This window comes from Lolium rigidum, chromosome 1 (assembly GCF_022539505.1).
Source record: "Lolium rigidum isolate FL_2022 chromosome 1, APGP_CSIRO_Lrig_0.1, whole genome shotgun sequence".
In the NCBI taxonomy this organism is placed as follows: Eukaryota; Viridiplantae; Streptophyta; class Magnoliopsida; order Poales; family Poaceae; genus Lolium; species Lolium rigidum.
Window position 1 is genome coordinate 326,033,526 of NC_061508.1, and position 20,186 is coordinate 326,053,711.

Consider the following 20,186-nt stretch of genomic DNA (forward strand, 5'->3'; position numbering starts at 1 on the left):
CTTTATTATTGCCTCTAGGGCATATCTCCTTCAGTAGTCACGCATATACCCATTCCACCAAAGGTGTTTAGTCATCTCTAGAATATCCTTAGGATGACGCCTCCTGCAGACACTGCAAGGGCAACGGGGACGAACGACCCCCTTCGAACCACGAGCTAACTCCTTCACTAACAAATCGGTCTTCCATTTCCATTCATCCGTCACTTGAGTCGAACTAACACGGCCACCGTACATCCACTCATTATCAGCCATCCCGCTTTATTGCGTGACAAACAACAAATAGTAGCATGAAATTGAATGCATCATATTTTTATTTTTCTACCGATGAAAACGCGTGCATCAACCTACATCTCTACTAGGTGGGCTCCTAGCAGCCCCTGCGACCCGTAGTTGGGTACGTTCTCCACGTTCGCTCGGGTGCGAGACGAGAATTTCGGCAGCACCTCCCCGCTGCTCTCCCGATACACGTCTCGGTAAAAGCCGAGAGGATGTGCATCCGCGGAACAACAGGGAGGCGCTGACGAAATCCTGTCTCGCACCCGAGCAGAACATGGAAAACGTACCCAACTACGGGTCCGGCGACTGTCCCGTAAATGCCACAAGCGTTACGGTTCAAAATATGCTGACCACTAATGCATATTTATCCGCGTAACGCTTGCGGACGGGAATTGACACCTAGGTTACGCGACTTGACGGAGAAATTAAATCTAGTGACATAAAAAATGCGGAGGGGGAGTCGGCAATTTAGCTCACCCTCGGTTGTAGAGGAAGTAGTCGAACAACCGGCGATGTCGACGGCCGTAGAGATGCGCCGCAAGATCCGGGATCGTCACGCGGGGTGCTCACTACGGGACCTAGTTAGAATAATAAAAATTTGTCAATGCAAATTCATCAATTGATAAAACAAATGCATTTCTACAAAATTCTAATTTATTTCATTTCAATTTCCATTTCTATTCCTTCATTTTCATTTCAATATTTTACCAATTCCTATTTCTATTCCATTTCCTATTTCATTTCAATTTCATTTCAATATTTTCTATTTCTATTCCATTTCATCTTTCCTATTTCTATTTCATTTTCATACTACTAAAAAGCTAATTCCTACTAGTAAAAAGCTACAAAAAAGAAACAAAATGGAGCTTACAATAATATGGCCGGCCGGTGAGGGGCAGCGGCTATGCGGGCGACGGGCCGGTGAGGCGGCGAGCTGCTGCGACGGCCGGGCTGCTGCGGGGCGGCGGGCTGCTGCGGGGCGGCGGGCTCGGCTGCTGCGGGGGAGGCGCGGAGGCGGGTGGTGGCGCGGCCGGGATGGGGTGCGGGTCGGGGCAGCGCGGCGGTGGACTGCGACGCCGGGCGGCGGCACGGACGCCGGGCGGCGGCACGAGCGCGGCGGTGGGCTGCCGCGGGGGCGGCGCGGAGGCGGGTGGCGGCGCGGGGCCGTGGGCTGCGAGGCCGGGGCGGCGGCAGGATCTGGCGGGCGGCGGCGGGATCTGGCGGACGGCGCGGGTGGCGGCGGGTGGTGGCGGCGCGGCGGCCGGGAGGGGGATGGTGGCGGCGCAGCGGACCAGGGAGTGGGCGCGTGTGCGGGGGCAGGGCGCGGGCGTGGAGGAGATGGGCTCGGTGGCCCCGCCGTGTCGACACAGTTAAGTGTCATGGCTGTGCCGACGGCCCGGTTGTGCCGACGGTGACCGTCGGCACAAGTTTTTTTTTCTTTTTTTCTTTTTTTTAATAAACATTGTCACTATTTATTCCAAATAATAAGAAGAGAATATATCATCTCAAATACTAACCCTAACACGAATCCTAACCCTAACCCTAAACCCGGTTGTGCCGACGGTGACCGTCGGCACAAGGTTTTTTTCCTTTTTTATTTTTTATTTTTTTACTTTTTTTTAAATAAACATTGTCACTATTTATTCCAAAAAATAAGAAGAGAATAGATCATCTCAAATACTAACCCTAACACTAATCCTAACCATAACCCTAAACCCTATTTACTCCGTAAATGTAGAACCCCCTGTCCGAGAAGCCGGACACACCCGGGGGGTAGCATTAGATGTAGAACCATCTCAAATCACTTTTGTGCATGCCATGTGGACACACACAAGTTTTGGGGCCATTCCCTAGATCCGATGCTCGATTTCTGACGAAACCCTAGTTCTGTTGACCGCGCCGTCTACCCCTTTGATCGCATCCCATCGGGGTCCCCGGTGGGTGTGTGCCTCCATTTGAGCTTGGTTATGTCATAGGTACATGTGGAAACAAGGATCATCCCATATGATCCCAAGGTTCTCCCCGGTTCACCTCCGAGGGAGTTCCCCCTATACATGCGATCCGCCTAAGTGTAGGAACCCCCGTCCGAGAAGCCGGACACACCCGGGGGGTAGCATTGGATGTAGAACCATCACAAATCACTTTTGTGCATGTCACGTGGACACACACAAGTTTTGGGGCCATTCCCTAGATCCGATGCTCGATTTCTGAAGAAACCCTAGTTCTGTTGACCGCGCCGTCTACCCCTTTGACTGCATCCCATCGGGGGTCCCCCGGTGGGCGTGAGCCTCCATTTGAGCTTGGTTAGGTCATAGGTACATGTGGAAACAAGGATCATCCCATATGATCCCAAGGTTCTCTCCGGTTCACCTCCGAGGGAGTTCCCCCTATACATGCGGAATCTGCCTAAGTGTAGGAACCCCCTGTCCGAGAAGCCGGACACACCCTGTGGGGTAGCATTGGATGTAGAACCATCACAAATCACTTTTGTGCATGCCATGTGGACACACACAAGTTTTGGGGCCATTCCCAAGATCCGATGCTCGATTTCTGACGAAACCCTAGTTCTGTTGACCGCGCCGTCTACCCCTTTGATCGCATCCCATCGGGGTCCCCGGTGGGTGTGTGCCTCCATTTGAGCTTGGTTATGTCATAGGTACATGTGGAAACAAGGATCATCCCATATGATCCCAAGGTTCTCTCCGGTTCACCTCCGAGGGAGTTCCCCCTATACATGCGAGATCCGCCTAAGTGTAGGAACCCCCTGTCCGAGAAGCCGGACACACCCGGGGGTAGCATTGGATGTAGAACCATCACAAATCACTTTTGTGCATGCCATGTGGGCACACACAAGTTTTGGTGCCATTCCGTAGATCCGATGCTCGATTTTTGACGAAACCCTAGTTCTGTTGACCGCGCCGTCTACCCCTTTGACTGCATCCCATCGGGGTACCCCGTGGGCGTGTGCCTCCATTTGAGCTTGGTTAGGTCATAGGTACATGTGGAAACAAGGATCATCCCATATGATCCCAAGGTTCTCTCCGGTTCACCTCCGAGGGAGTTCCCCCCTATACATGCAGAATCGCCGCCGGTGGTACGCGTGTGTGGCTCGGCACCTTCTACACGAAGGAGGCTGCTGCCCGCGCATACGACGTTGCGGCTTGGAGGTTTGGCCGGCCACGCCACGAAATGAACTTACCGGAGGTCGGGTCTCCGACGGAAGCTCGCAGTCTCTCTATCGAGCCGCTACTTCGCTCACGGGGTGAAGCGCGTCGGTACGAGTCCGGCCGGCCGGCGGATTAATACCACCGAGGCGGACGAGCAGTTCATGGCACGGTGGCGCGGCAGACCATCCCGGAGCCGTCGAGGCAGAGCGCGCATTCCGGGAAGGAGAAGCAGACGTACAGGAGGGAGAGGAGGGCGGGAAAGCGGCAGAGGAGGGCCGAATATGAAGCAGAGTACGCCAAAGGAGAGGCGTCGACATGGGGGGAGAATGATGAACGGTGGTTGTGGCATCTCTCAAGTACCGCTTCAGAGGACACCCCCAGCGAGGACGAAGATTTCGACTTCTGATTAATATGTATGTGTGTCGAGTCCGTGTGTCTAGCGGGTCATGTGTCGACCCATTGTTAAGTGCTTTGGTCTGTGTGTGGGTGTTGTTCTTTAAATGTTTTGGTTTGTGTGTGGGTCTAGTTCTTTAAGTGTTTTGGTTCCTGTGTGGGTGTAGTTCTTTAAGTGTTTCGGTTCGTGTGTGGGTCTAGTTCTTTAAGCGCTTTGGTATGTGTGTGGGTCTAGTTATTTAAGTGTTTTGTATCGTGTCTGGGTCTTAAGTTCTTAAATGTATCACTTTTATGCATTCTCTGTGGACACACACAAGTTTTGGGGCCATTCACCCCCTCCGAGGCTCGATTTCTGGCGAAACCCTAGTTCTATTGACCGCGCGGTCTACCCCTTTGACTGCATCCCATCGGGGGTCCCTAGGTGGGCATATGCCTCCATTTGAGCTTGGTTAGGTCATAGGTACATGTGGTAACAAGGATCATCCCATATGATCTCAAGGTTCTCTCCGGTTCACCTCCGAGGGAGTTCCCCCTGTAGATCCAGAATCTACCTAAGTGTAGAACCCCATGTCCGAGAAGCCGGACACACTTGGGGGGTAGCGTTGGATATAAAACCATCTCAAATCACTCTCCGATCCTCGATTTCTGAGAAAACCCTAGACCGGGGTCCCGGCGGGGGATCTATACCGGCCTTATACATATATATAGGTTTCTCGCAAAGGGGTTTGCCAAAATAGCAGTGAGAAAGAAATAAACAAAAATATGATTGGGATTAACAATTATATGGGTAATAATTATCTCTTTGATGCAAAAAAATGTAAAAATAAAAAATGTGCATAATTGTAGGTGCCGACGGCCGTGGTTGTGCCGTGGGTCACCATCGGCACATCAGAAGGGGGACCGAGAAGTCAGTCCCTGTGCCGACGGCCGGCGTTGTGCCGTGGGCTACCGTCGGCACAGAGTAGACGGCGCCGTGACAGTCTAACGGCTGGACCCGCCTGTTAGCGCGTGTACCGACGGTCGACGCTGTGCCGACGGTGACCTTCGGCCGCCAACTACCTGTGCCGACGGTCCTCTTTGCGCCGACGGTGACCGTCGGTGTAGCCAGCAGTGTGCCGACGGCCGACCTGCGCCGACGGTCATCTCCGTCGCCGGTCGACGAGGTTCTATGTGCCGACGGCCTCGACATTTGGCCGTCGGCACATAGGCTGGCCGTCGGCACACGCCGCCTCTCCCGTAGTGAAATCCATCACCAGATTCAACACACATGCATGCTTACATGTCCCGATTAACTAACAGACTTGCTGTAAAAAAAGGGGGAACCAGATCGGACTATCTGCACGCACGCAATAGTTCAACACTCCCGTCGATGGATCAGCCGTACAAGTAGACGAGGACAACCACCACCACGATCACGATCACGCAGACTAGACCCTGCATGCACAGGCAGCAGGAAACAACAAGAGCAGTCGAAATTAGTTGATCTTTCGATGTCGATATTAGCGAGATGGCTGCATGGAAATTACGTCACTACGGGAGAGCTCCAGTGTCCCGACGGCTGCCAGCCGTCGGCACAGCACAGATGGCCGTCGGCACAGGCTGTGCCGACGGTGACCGTCGGCATAGCATCGTCGGTATAGTTCTGGTCGGGGACTGCCCGATCACCGTCGGCACAGACTGGCCGTCGGCGTAGATTGTTGTGCCGACGGTATAACCGTCGGCATAGTATTTCAAAATTTTCAAATTATTTGATGAAAAAATATTCAAATTATGTTTTTTGAACAAAAAATATATTTTTTATTTTTTTTTCAATTTTCTTCTTATTATTTTTAACTTGTTAATCTTTCACAATCACACTTAGTACACCTAATCTTCTTAGGTCAAATTACACTTGTAGTCAAACTTCCCACTTGGTCACCCATCCTCACACTACTCCCACCCTAGCACGCTTAACTTCTTGGTTCTCTTCGGATGAGCTTCCATGAAAGAAATGACACCTTGTTATTAATACTACCATATCAATCATATTAACCCTTTGGCCGTGATGCCACACCTCTATATTTTTGAATTCTAATCAATTACTTAAGTAAACAACAATGAATATATATATATAATAATGTAGAATTTGAAAAAACAATTAAATAATTTTATTTTTTTGTCTTTTTATTTAATATGAAATAATTAATATCGGTAAATGTGAATTTGGCAAATAATATGTCTAAATTGATCAGAAAAATGAGAGGAATACAAATATGACATCCATATCATATTTTGAATCTACAAAGTTAATTTACCCAAAAATCATGTGCATTAGATCAAGTATCTCTAGTTTAAATCTAGTTGACTTCATTGAAAATGAGGTGGGAAACGGCCTCGGCATGGCATAGTTTGCCGAAATGAGGTCATATTTGGCACGTGTGTGGGCCCTAGGATGGGAAGCAAGACCCCGGGTGCGGATTTCTAATCCGACCCACGGGCGACCATCTTTTCATTTTTAGCGTGCCCAAACGGTTTTTATTTGTGAAGCAGCTACATGGGGCGCATTTTAGTATGACGAGAAACCTCCGTGCGATGATAGTAGACCACCTATGCACCACCTATCAAATGTCATGTGCATGCGTTAGCTTTTTGGGAAACCATGCGGCTTCCGGCGGTGTCCCGCCGAATCCGCCGGAAACCGACCGGATTTGAACTAGGGCTCAACTATCCGTCGCTCCCGTAAATTCCAGAAAAAATGTTTTTAGTTCTACAACGCATCATTATATGTGCTAATTTTTGTCCATTTAGTTTGTTCGCGAATGGGTGCACCCGCACGCCCGGTACGGCGATACCGCATGTCCCGGGGGGCCTGTTTTGGCCGTATGGCGCTTGAACGAAGTCAAAAAATCCCACTGAGCCACGTGGCGTCATTTTATATGTTATAGTAACTATTCCGTTTGTCAAAACTAGGATATGGCAATTATTTTGAAAAACCCTTCACGAAAAGGGCTATCACCTCCGGAGTTCTATGGATTTTAGGGGAAATGAGGTGGGAAACGGCCTCGGCATGGCATAGTTTTCCGAAACGAGATCATATTTGGCACGTGAGTGGGCCCTAGGATGGGAAGCAAGACCACGGGTGCGGATTTCTAATCCGACCCACGGGCGACCATCTTTTCATTTTTAGCGTGCTCAAACGGTTTTTATTTGTGAAGCAGCTACATGGGGCGCATTTTAGTATGACGAGAAACCTCCGTGCGATGATAGTAGACCACCTATGCACCACCTATCAAATGTCATGTGCATGCGTTAGCTTTTTGGGAAACCATGCGGCTTCCGGCGGTGTCCCGCCGAATCCGCTGGAAACTGACCGGATTTGAACTAGGGCTCAACTATCCGTCGCTCCAGAAATTCCGGAAAAAATGTTTTTAGTTCTACAACGCATCATTATATGTGCTAATTTTTGTCCGTTTAGTTTGTTCGCGAATGGGTGCACTCCGCACGCCCGCACGGCGATACCGCATGTCCCGGGGGCTGTTTTGGCCGTATGGCGGTTTGAACGAAGTCAAAAAATCCCACTGAGCCACGTGGCGTCATTTTATATATTATAGTAACTATTCCGTTTGTCAAAACTAGGATATGGCAATTATTTTGAAAAACCCTTCACGAAAAGGGCTATCACCTCCGGAGTTCTATGGATTTTAGGGGAAATGAGGTGGGAAACGGCCTCGGCATGGCATAGTTTGCCGAAACGAGGTCATATTTGGCACGTGAGTGGGCCCTAGGATGGGAAGCAAGGCCACGGGTGCGGATTTCTAATCCGACCCACGGGCGACCATCTTTTCATTTTTAGCGTGCCCAAACGGTTTTTATTTGTGAAGCAGCTACATGGGGCGCATTTTAGTATGATGAGAAACCTCCGTGCGATGATAGTAGACCACCTATGCACCACCTATCAAATGTCATGTGCATGCGTTAGCTTTTTGGGAAACCATGCGGCTTTCGGCGGTGTCCCGCCGAATCCGCTGGAACCGACCGGATTTGAACTAGGGCTCAACTATCCGTCGCTCCAGAAATTCCGGAAAAAATGTTTTTAGTTCTACAACGCATCATTATATGTGCTAATTTTTGTCCGTTTAGTTTGTTCGCGAATGGGTGCACCCGCACGCCCGATACAGCGATACCGCATGTCCCGGGAGGCCTGTTTTGGCCAGATGGCAGTATGAACGAAGTCAAAAAATCCCACGGAGCCGCGTGGCATCATTTTTTTATGTCATAGTAACTATTCCGTTTGTCAAAACTAGGATATGGCAATTATTTTGAAAAACCCTTCACGAAAAGAGCTATCACGTCCGGAGTTCTATGGATTTCAGGGGAAATGAGGTGGGAAACGGTCTCAGCATGGCATAGTTTGCCGAAACGAGGTCATATTTGGCACGTGAGTGGGCCCTAGGATGGTAAGCAATACCCCAGACACGGATTTCTAATCCGACCCATGAGCGACCATTTTTTCATTTTTGGCGTGTGTGAAAGCCATGAAACCTCGAACATTATAGCTCATTTCTAAGAAAATTATTTAGGTATTTGAAATATTCCATTTTTGATATTTTTCTATGATAGATCTTGGTTTTCTGCAAAATTTGATATATTATACTTATTTTTCTCAGTTAGAATGATTTAGTTATGCTTTTTTGAAGACTGCCGTGGAGAAATAGGAAAAAGCTATGCCGACGGTATAACCGTCGGCACAGGTCTGTAGTGGAAAAAAAATAAAAAAATGTTGTGCCGACGGCCGGATCGGTCCCGTGCCGACGGCCATAATCGTGCCGGACGGTGACCGTCGGCACCTCCAGTCTGTACCGACGGCCAATTTAACGCCGACGGCCATCCTTGTCGCCGCGCTCCGGAGGCTCCTGTGCCGACAGCCCCGACATTTGGCCGTCGGCACATCGCCTAGCCGTCGGCGTACGGCAATTCTCCCGTAGTGCGTACCGGGATGGATCCAGATTCAGCCGCGGAGCTGTCCGACCTGTGCTCGAGCAGCGGCGCCCCGACCGTCGACGTCGTCGGCAGGTACGAGATCGGGATCGGCGCCCTGGCCGGCTGCGTGTCGTCGTCGTGATGATGGTGGTGATGGTGGCCGTGGTGATGGTGGCCGCCGCCGTGATGCTGGTGGTGATGGCCGCTGTCGTGATGGTGGTGGTGGTGGTGATGGCCGCCGTGGTCGTGGTGGCCGCCGTGGTCGTGCATCATCGCCGCCGGTCGATGCCGAATGCCGGCGGCCTGGTGGGTCGGAATATGCGTACGGGGTGCGAGCGCGTGATTAGGGTGGATTGTTTTGGCTCGTGCCCTTGATCGCTCGCCTTCTATTTAAGTTGGATTCGTGTCGGGCCTTGTGTACGAGTAGGCCACGGCTTAATTAGAGTTTGAAACTGAAATTGCACGTTTTTTTTTGCGAATTAAAGGGCTTTATTGATTAATCGATAGGATTACAATCACTCCCTAGAGTGTGAGCAAGAAACCTCGGGTTATAATTAATCCAGAGGGCATCTCCTCCTATCTGAACTAGCTTGCTTAGCACATAAATGAGCAGCGGTGTTTGCTTCCCGCCCAATAGCTAGAATGCTAAAACTAGTAAAAGCCCTACTAATCTCTCTTATCTGGTGGGTAGGACATTGCACGATTATTACAAACGCTCGCAAACCCCTCAGACAACATCGCCACGTAAATTTCAAGAAAATTGCACGTAAATTGCCTCACAGGATGAACAAAAATAATAATCCTCCGGTAGCCCAAGATTTACTCTATTCATTTCAATTCAGATAAGACTCAGGTAGTTGAATTCCATGGAGAATATCGCCTTCGCTTGACCTAGCTTTCCAGCATGTCAATGTCATGATTTTCATGTGTCATTGTCACAAAAAAGAGGTCCATTTGTCATGGAGTACTAGTGAGCTTGAGGCGTGCACGTAGACGCTCCCGGCCGTCGACGGATGGATGTTATAAAGAGATCACCGACACAATAACGATGACGAGGACAGCCAAAGCCTGCACCAAGAACAGCAAGAGAACAATCGATCGACCGACCGAGCGATCGGGTTAGTTAGTCCTCGTGATTGCATGAAAACAAGGAAGAACCATACTAGTGGAGCTTTTACACCTAGCAAGATTCATGCATCGCACGTGGAATCGTGGGTACGTACAATGATGACTAGGGGTATCCAGGCGTCGTCGGAGCAGTTGTCGGCCGGCATCTGCTGGGCGACCGGCATCCCGGCCGTCGTCGGCAGCAGGGCCGGCGGCTGCCTCGACGCCCGAGCGGGCTGTGTCGACACCTGAACGGGGCACACGACCAGGAGCACCGCCCGCGGCTGATGGCTGTGGTGATGATGACGATGGTGTCGGTGATCATGGTGGTCATTATGCGTCGTAATTGCCTGCAGGGTTTGTGCCGCCGCCGAGAGGTCGTGACGATGGTTGTCGTGAGACATCGAGGCCGCCTCCTCGTCAATGTGCTGGAGGATGGCCATAGTTAGCTAGGTAAACTGGCAAGGTACGTGATGTGGTTTTGTCGTGTGTTCTACTGGGGTTCAAATTTGTGATGCATTTATTTACAGAGCTCGAGCACTTAATTTGGACACGTCGAATTACATTTGGAAGTCGAAGAAGTTGTATAGCAAGAAATACAAACGGTGTGTGATAGGACTTCCCGTAGAATGGAAGATTTGGAGAACGAGTTTGCAGCCGCGAGTCATTTCCTTTTATATGCATGCTAGTTGCCACCGGCCATATATAGGCTAAGCATAATCAAACGTTTTCATTTTATATTAGGATGAGTATTGGTTTTGATGATCTGTATCGAACTTTATAAACTTTGACCGGGTGCATGGAAAAAATATCGATATTTGTGAGTATCTCTTAATGTTATTAGAATAACCATGAATTTATTTATATTTTATATATGCATATTTCATTGTTTTTTTCCAGAAAGGCCACCGATCTATCGATCTTTTGTTCATTAAAAAATGGTACGGGAATGGTGCCTTGAATAGAAGAAACGGAAATAGGAATATTTCTGATTCCTTTTGTTTGTTACTTTTCAATTTCTATATAAGGAAAGGATGACCAAATATACCATAGAATTATGGATAGATAAATATTTATTGGATACCATACCTACCTTACCCATGTTTATTTTTAAGCTAAATCCTACAGCCCTACTTTCTATCATTGTATGAAAGAATAAAGTGACTTTATCCACAACACAAATCATAAATTAATCGGTCCAATTTGGTTATCCCATTTGAAATTATCACTCTTCTGCTTAGAGCTCTTTCCAAAAATAAAACAAGTCAAAATCGATCCGACTGGACTTCTGATTCCTCGCTCTTCGCCCCTGCCCCTCCACCCAACCCTGCTAATCCCCAGACCAACCGTAGACGGAATCCTCAATGGCAGGAGTTATATATTAGGAACCCCGTATCCATAGTAGTACAAATAACCTAAAATATAATAGAAATTACAAACAGGTCTTTAGACCACCTGGCGACGATTGCAAACATTAGCACGAGATGAAGGCTCGCTGCCGTCCTCGCCCTCCACCACGGGAGCTGTGCGAAGCTTCTCATAGTAGAATGACTAGCACACTAGAGGAGCAACCAATGCCCAAGATGAGCTAGGCCTAAAACCACAACAATGAACATGAAAACCAACATGATCACAGGCGCATATCTCCATGTGCCCTCTGTCGGCACTTGACACACCACCGAAGAGTGGATAGAGCTGGGAGAACCTTATTCTGATTTTAAGATGTGGTTGCCGCCTCATCGTCATCTTGAAAAAGATACTAAAAACAACCTAAAAAGGAACTGGCAACCTCCCATCAATGAGAGGCGTGGTCCGACACGCCCCCAAGGCTCCAAGGCCACCAGAATTCAAGCGGACCAGCGGCTTCGCCGATGAGCGGGACGGAAACCTAGATGGTTTCTTTTATGATCGCATGATCACCACTTTTCCTCACGTACCGGTTTAGGCCCTATATACATTTTTTATAAGATTTTATATAATAAATGGTTAAACTTTATGATGTTTGACTTTCATTAAAACTAGTAGGCATCATAATATAGAAAAGAGGGAGTATGTCACGGACAAGCATCTTCGGCCTCGGCGTGGCTCCTCCGCCTAGTGGTGGTGCCCCCATAGCAGCGGCGGACGGATTCACATCCGCCCGGGGTCTTGGGCCTCGGCGGAGATGTGGGTCTTGCACCGCGGTTATGGTTGCCGGATTGCAACGATGGACTGGTACTATGGTGATGCATCCGCCGTTGGCCTTGGCGGTGTTGGCCCCGTCTCTCAGCCTCATAGCATTGACGGGATCCATCCGTGGCCATGGCCGGTGTGTCGACTTGCTCCGTTGGGAGCTGGCTGGTAGCGTGGGGGTTGATGGCTCAACTTGAATAAAAAGGAGGTGGTCCTTGGATCCCTCTCACACACCATGATGAAGAGTTGCTTGTTGCCCATCTTCATTGATCTGCCCAGAGTGTCGAGTTCCGAAAGGTTACACCGATGAACACCAGTGGATGACATGTCGAAGATTGTTGGATTGGATGATATTCGGTCGCGCGCAACATGTTTTTCTGGCTATTGGGGTTTAAAGGGAGTGATCAGAACACTATAGTTTGTTGCCATCATGGGGCATGTCTTTAATTCCATGGTAAAGTTAGTCGAGGAGCATGGCATGGAAGCTGAGATCTGAGAACTGCTAATGGTGGTTCGAGTCCTGGTGACGATGAGTTTTTAGCTTGGTGATTCGTGACTTGAACTAGCGACATCAACAAGTGGGTGTGACAGGACAGGAAAAATTCATAGTCTAAACTCGAGGGTGCAAACTCAAGGTCTGCTCTTAATTGGTTGCGGTCGCCCGACGCGTGATGCCATCCAACGGCCACACACCAGGAGGATGCGACGTGCCTCGTCCCCCGGGTGATAGTCAATCTTTTCCTTTTTCTATGACACACAAAAGCGTTGTGACACCAAAACCACTTAGGAGGGAAATGCACTTTCAACTGCGTCAGTTAATCTGGAAAGGAGTTGGTAAATACTTGCACACAATTTTCTCATTATGATTAAAAAAAAGTTCAATCGAGAGAGGTTCACAGTGGTGGCCCAGCCCAGCCCAGCAAAGGGCGCCCATACATATGAAGCCCAACTTGGTGACACTACACTAGCGAAGGGAGACAGAGTAGGGAGGCCGCCGCACCGCCGGTGTCCGCTCTCCTTCCGATCCACCGCCGGACAAAGGGGAGAGCCGGCGGCAACTGGCCACCGCGACTTCTTCGGCGTCGCCGCGTGCACGAAGTCTTCTCTATCTCCCTCTCCCTGTGCCTCGCACACGCGTGTGCCGAGGCCGCCGCATCGTCGGCGACGCCTCTCCCTCCACCGCTATCACAGGGGAGACGTCGGCGTCATAAGGCCACTGCAACCTCCTCGGCGTCGCCATCTCCACGAGGTCATCTCCCTCTCTCTCTTTCCATGTCCCTAGCACACACAGACGCAGACATCTAGTCACTAGTTTCTGTCTCTCGTGCAATTCATGCGTGTCCTGTTCCAGTTAGAACAGATTGAGTTGATTTGTCCAGCAGTTTTCAATCGGCGGCCATTTGCCCAAAAAGATTTACTGGCTGGGCCAAAAAAATGCATAGATCTCATCATTTCAATCTGATGGCATTTAGTGGTGTTTCCGTGGTGTCACTTCACGTGTAATGCTATGGGGAAGGGGATCGATGGACATTCCTCAACAGACAGTAAGTTCTCATATGACCGCTAAATTAGGAAGGGAACCAGATTGGAAGGGCTAAATCAAGAACTGAAAGTGGAAGATGAACTAAAGCTTCTGGGCCAGAGTTATTTTTCAGTTGCTCTGACCTTTTGTCGGCCAAGAACGGGCAGTCCAACATAGATACGACACGTGCTCGTATGAAACTTAACGGTGCTGAAAAGTTTAGAAACAACAATTTTGCTTACAAGTATACATGGTTACTGGAATAAATTGGGATTGGAGTTTTTTTTTCTCTAGTTCATAGGTCATCTAGTGGGACCCTCCTGGTGGTAGCGTGATATCGGAACGTGCCACTAGTGGAACCCTATTGGTGGTGTGGACAGACACATGCCCGTATGAATCTTAACCGTGCTGAGATTTAAAAAACAACAATTTTGCTTACAAGTATACATGGTTACTTGAGCAAATTGGGAATCTTGCCTCTTGTGGCATTAGCAGCCGTCATCTTTTATTCTCATGCTCCAAATAAACACATGGGCTCCACAAAGGGGCTTTAGCTGGATGTAGATATTTTTTCAGATGAACCTTATTTCCTGTGCCTATGTTATTTTCTCATCCTCACGGGACAAAATCGATCTTTGTACATTGGTGCAAACTTTTTAATATGTAGACGATACGTGTTTCTCGTAAACAAAATATAGGCATAAATTAAACTAACTTGGTGCCCCACGCATCTGCGGGGCTAGAGTTACTATGTATCGTATTGGATAAAATTTCTTGTGTGTATGGATTACATATATATTTAAGTCATTAAAAAAATATTAAAGCTGATCTCCATGCTACATTAATGTTAATTCACAATTCAAAAACATATATGCATATTATAAATATTTTAGAAATATGTACATCTGCAGAAACATGATTACATTTTGGAATAAACGTATAAATATATATTTACATTTAGTGTATCGGGTTTTTTCATTACAGTGATAACAAAAGTGTCATTGAGATATGCTTCTTCTATGCTACACCATATAATGTCAGAATAATCTCTGGCTATCTTTTCCGCTTCTCAGCCATGATTTGTATTCTACCAAGATGATCTTATAAGAATTTTACATAGATGGCCCATGCTCAGCAGCGGACCCTGAACACAATTTAAGAGGGGCCAAATATGTTCCAAATAGAGAAAAATCACTTTGCTAAGTGGGGACAAATCACAATCTATGCTTTCTATTACAAGGGAACTCAAATGTTGAGTGGGGGAAGCTGCCCCCGTTGGCTACACGCTAGACCTGCCCATTCCCATGCTTAAACCTTGTGTTATTTTGCTCTACACAACTCATCACTTGTGGTATTGCAGTTGAATTTCTTGATGGCTGCAATATCATGTAACTGTATGCTTCCACCCATGCTCATCTTAATCTAATTGCCTCTATAATTATCTGTACTATCATAGAAAAGCTTAAATATTATGTTTTACACAATCTCATGATAATTTCATACCTTATCGTACTCACTTTCTTTGACTATTGTTTCTTCCAACCATTAGTTTTATAGCCACAACACCAATATGCTTCCTTAATCCACCTGATAATTTAGCTTGTATATGTATATATGAAGTATAATTCAATGAATGTGCTGACTCTTCATAAACGACTACATGCATGCCTTATATGCTGTTACTCTTTCATTCTTTTAGATGCACCATTGCTCTGCCGCTCTTGACCGCCATGAACTTTGTTAGTTACCATCAAGGCATCAATTTTTCATCCATGCCGATTATTTTACATTAATGTTCTGTTTGTGTCGACCCATGGTTTTATACATTCAACGGAGTGCATATTTAAGGAACATTCCAATTTTTATTATGTTACACTAACACCGGTCCTTTATCACAAAATATTAAAAGCTAAAAATGGAAATCAAAATTTCAATGCTCTTTACTATTCTCTCCAGATTTCAGTTTTTAGGCAAGTTTATTATATACATGCAATTATTACATTTGTAAGAAATCTGTTATAAAATCAAGCTATTTATGAATTTCATGTGGATTTGGTTTGAATTTTATGTATTGAATTAATCATAGCTCAATGTTAGTGTAGTGTTCGTTTTTGAAGTAAGATGTAAGAAATTATTGACAATATAATTTGAACCCAAATTGGAGACATTAGATATGTGTTACCTTTTTAGCACACATGGATATAACAATGTGTGCAAATCGTTCTAGTATACCCTTATTATACTTGATCATAGCCTTTAGATGTTCATAGTTATGCGTAAACACAGTTAGACATTTATTAATTCTTAATCAAGTGGATCCTCTTAGGGAAAGTCCAACACTTTCTCGTGTGAACACAAATAAGTACAATACCTATAAGTCGAATAATTGCATATTTTTCATATCCCTCCAATCTACAAAACTAGTAAGGCACATGCAGGAGACAAATATGTCGGACAAGTATGTCTCAAATGCATATATGTAGGTTTGGAGCGAGCTAGCCAGCTGCTAGACACAGGATGACTCTTGACACTTTCCATGACACATTGATGCCATCTTCTTCCTAAGCCCGCCAAGTCCATGACCATGTTTTCTACTTGTTCCAAACCATAGAAGTTAGTACCGAAGCGAGCAGAAAATCAAATTTGTAGGTGGCGCCTGGACCAGCATGTGCCAACATGGTGGGATCCATCAAATGGTGATTTGGGGACAACCTGGCAGTGAATGGACGTATACGCAAGAGAAGATTGTTTTGTCTCCATATCTTAGTTTCTAATTAATGTTGACATCATTTATCTTCGATTTTCATTCCCAGCTATATACCACAGAGCAAATTGTATTCTCTCTGTGTCCTTCTAATAGATTTGGACTGCGTGGGCTTTGTTATTTTCTCCTTCCAAATAACGTATCTATAAACTGTAATATCTCTAAATAGGACCCACTAAGTTGAATTCTCTTAACATGCAAGAATGTCACATCACCGGTCCCGTTTCTTCAATCCGTTTCAATTGAGTTGTATGCCAGGCCATCCGGTGAAGCCATGCCACCGGTCGATTTTTCCCCCAAGACATGTCAGCATCTCACAGTCAACGCATTATGTATCCTATTGTTATCTCAGATATTTTCTCCACGTCGACACATCTTCTCCACTGCAACATTGCTCTAACTCCTAAATTACTGCCCACTTATCCGTTTCCATTAGATTCACACATTGATGAATTTTCTTCCCTTCGTCTTCCCAAGAGAACTCATAGGATTGTTATTTATAGAAGCTGCTCTCTCCTTCCATTCCCGTAGTCTTCGCGTCTTCTCTAACAAGAGAGCTGATTTTGTCCGTGCTCCGCGCTGATTGACAGTTTCTGCTGTCGTGGTCATTGTGCTATGAATCCCTGCGCCCCGTCTGGTTAGGTACTCACGTATTGGCTTGGGGACCAGGGGACGACGCTTTAGAATGCCAATCGTGCTGCCTATCTCTATCAGGGTGGGTAGCACCCTGCTAGGCTGCAAAAGGGAATCTGTTTCCCCGCTTGCCTGTGCATGGACCATGGTGCAGCTCCAGGCTCATGGTCGAGCAGTACATTTGCATATCTATTCTTCTACCCTTTTCTTCGGTGTGTGTGACTAGGTAGTCTGTTTCTTTTGTCCACATTGCGACTCATTTAAGCAACTCATCCATGCCCGATGCATACCTATTCACCTGATGGTTGATGCTCAACATTAAATTTTGGTATACTAGATTGCGGTATTAGGTACTCATGTTTCTTCTGCCCTACAGGTGCTTGTCAAATTATTGCTTCGTTTAAATTTGATATTTTCTAGAGTATAATTTTTGTTTGGCATACAATACAAACATTTCATATATACACGGTTACGAGTGTTCCCGCACTAAGGTGCGGGGAATCATCTAGTTGTATATGTCATCTGAACCAACTTAATTAGGTTACTATTTGGGCTGGCTGGTTCTTCAGATTGATTTGTCTTGCACGGATAGACATGGAACCTGTTAGAATTGATTGTATGTGTCAACATTGGTATTTTTACACGACCCATGTTTGAGGACGTAACAATTTTTTATTTTAATCTCATCCGTGGAAGATGCATGCTAAAACCATAGATAAGCATAAGTGTTCTACACATCTATTATATATATATTCTCTATATAGATATTTTTCTTTGCCCTCTCTAATCTGTTTGCCTTGAATTCACTATGTGTTGCAGATAGTTTGCCATCATGCAAACACCAAACAATTGGTTTGTCGCCTCTGCCTCCACACATCTTGTTGTGTGCGGACTCCAAGGTTGGAAAGATCTCCCACATGAACTGCTGCACTCTATTTTGCCTCTGTTAAGCTCCCTCCGTGACATTCTCGCATTTGCTGCAACCTGCCCGCCATGGCGTGCTGCATTCTCTTCATACCCATCCAAATACACCTTATGCCCACCTCTCCTCATCCAACCTAATATCCGTGTCCCTGCTCCTCATATTCCTTCCGACAATGGTCATCAGAAGCTACGGACATGTAAGGTCATTGATCCAACCAAACCAAACACCACCATGCACTGCCAGATTGATGAAGTAACTCTGCATGAGATGTATTTTGCTGGCTCTTCCTATGGTCAACTTATCTTTTGCAGCAGTCAACATTGTCTTGTTGTTGATCCGTTCAGTGGTACCGAGGTTTCACCTCCACATTTCCCGCTTAGCATTGAGTGTGGTGAGTTAAGCGTTCCGGAGTTTTCACATCCACCTGGGGTATTGTACAGTAGCTCTGAGCAGTCTTCCTACATTAAGCACTTTTGTGGTTTTCTAACAGCTCCCCTTGCATCACCCAACTCACACCTCCTTGTCAATACTAGATTTTCACTACTTGATTGGCCAGTTGGAAGCGACTCTTGGTATGAACTCCAACTCTCTAATAAATGGTTATGTCAGATTGTGGAGTTCAATGGTCAGTTCATCGCCACGGACTATGGTAATAGAATCTACAGGCTACAGCTGGCCCCCCAACTTGGTATGCAGGAGATAGCAACTACAAAGTTGCCCGGTTTCAGATTTTTATGTAACCAGAATTACTCATGGCTAGTGGTCTGTGGTGACATGCTTCTCAGAGTTACCCGTTTTCAGATCGACCACCTCGACATGTCAACCAAGCCTGCAAAATGGGTAGAGATGAAAAACCTCGACAGCTGGGCTCTCTTTCTAGGGGGGCATGTGATGAGCCCACCGGTTTCTTTCATGGGCCCAGAACGGTGGGGAGGGAGAAGCAAGTGTTTGTACTATGCCCGTTACTCTCCAGCTTGGAGTGTATACTCGCTGGGAGACGATGACAATCCCTCGCTTAGATACATGAGAGCCTGGTGCCGAAGGCTGCAGCCCCTCTGGCTGTACCCAAGCATGTTGTACCGCGATGGCCAGTGATTTCCGCGTGCAAGAGTGCGACCCTTGGGTATCACTTGGGAGATGCTCTAAGTGGTGGCTTCATTTGCACACGGAGCTGGATGGGAGCATTGAAGCTTTTGCGGTTAGTTTGATGGTCCTGTTTCGAAAACCTGGCATGCAGGGTATGTTTATTGTTTTTTGCTGTTTAAATCTCACCGGATGTATGCACTTTTAGCTAATTATCATTATTACCTCTTCCTGCTTTGCTGCAACTGAATATTGAAGTTTGTATGTTTATGGTTGTTGTCTGCCGACTGAAACTGTTGTGATGGCAAACAGGACAGTATGGTCAGCTTAACTTACTTTATGCAAGTGCATGATGCGCTATGAATATATGCAAGGCCCGGTGGGTTAGATGTTGATACGGAGTAGTATTATATTTCGGTGGCTTTGACTTTTAAGAAGGATATACACAATGTATGAACTCTTGATTTAGGGCATGGAGTTTTTGCTCTAGCTGCACGTCCAGTATCTTGACCATCCATAGGTGTGTCGGGATGTGTGCAAGACTCAGTAAACTAACATAGTGCAGAAAATATGTTAGTTTCACAGACGTAAGCGCTACTTCACATTGGGCAGACTCATGGAGACCTCATCCAGGATCTTCCATCGGCCTCGCGACTGCCAACTTCCAGGTGGGCGAGGACACTCTTGCGTCGTACTTCGTCGTAGTCATCGCTGGCAGGCTGCTCGCCGGTGTCAGGTTCGTCCTCATGGCGCGTGGCACGACTGCTTATATCACTGTGTTGTCAGCTGCCACCGGCGATCGGCCGGATGCTGGTTTGGAGCAAGTCACTCCCATCGATGCATTGGTCAACTACAGCCGACCATATTGCGGCTCGCTGGCATCGCCGCAGAGGGCCATGTTCTCTCAGCCGTCGCAATCTCGGGCTCTCGAAGACAGTGTCCGTAGTGACTACGATCGGCATGTGCCTGGTTCGCGGCGTGCAATGACCGTGTACATGCCGTTTCTATCCATCTTCCGTGCTTCTGTCCATCTTCCGTTCTTGGTCGTCTGTCACGGCATTCGCTGCCGTCTCTGCGCACTCTGTAGCTAGCTTCATGGTGTCCTCGTCATCCTTTTCTCAATTTTCAAGATATTGAGCTCCTTCGAGTAATCCCTTGCCCCGACCTGTGACGTTATATCTGGAA

At 47.0% G+C, this 20,186-nt stretch overlaps 1 protein-coding gene across 1 annotated transcript; it reads left to right on the top strand.

Moving 5' to 3' along the window:
* The first annotated feature begins 13,228 nt into the window (after window positions 1–13,228).
* LOC124699219 lies at window positions 13,229–19,284 on the top strand. Its single transcript, XM_047231562.1, has 3 exons — window positions 13,229–13,322; window positions 16,720–16,726; window positions 17,811–19,284. Exon 3 carries the CDS (start codon window positions 17,826–17,828, stop codon window positions 19,011–19,013), a length of 1,188 nt encoding a protein of 395 aa, XP_047087518.1. The 5' UTR covers window positions 13,229–13,322; window positions 16,720–16,726; window positions 17,811–17,825; the 3' UTR covers window positions 19,014–19,284.
* The last annotated feature ends 902 nt before the right edge of the window (window positions 19,285–20,186 follow it).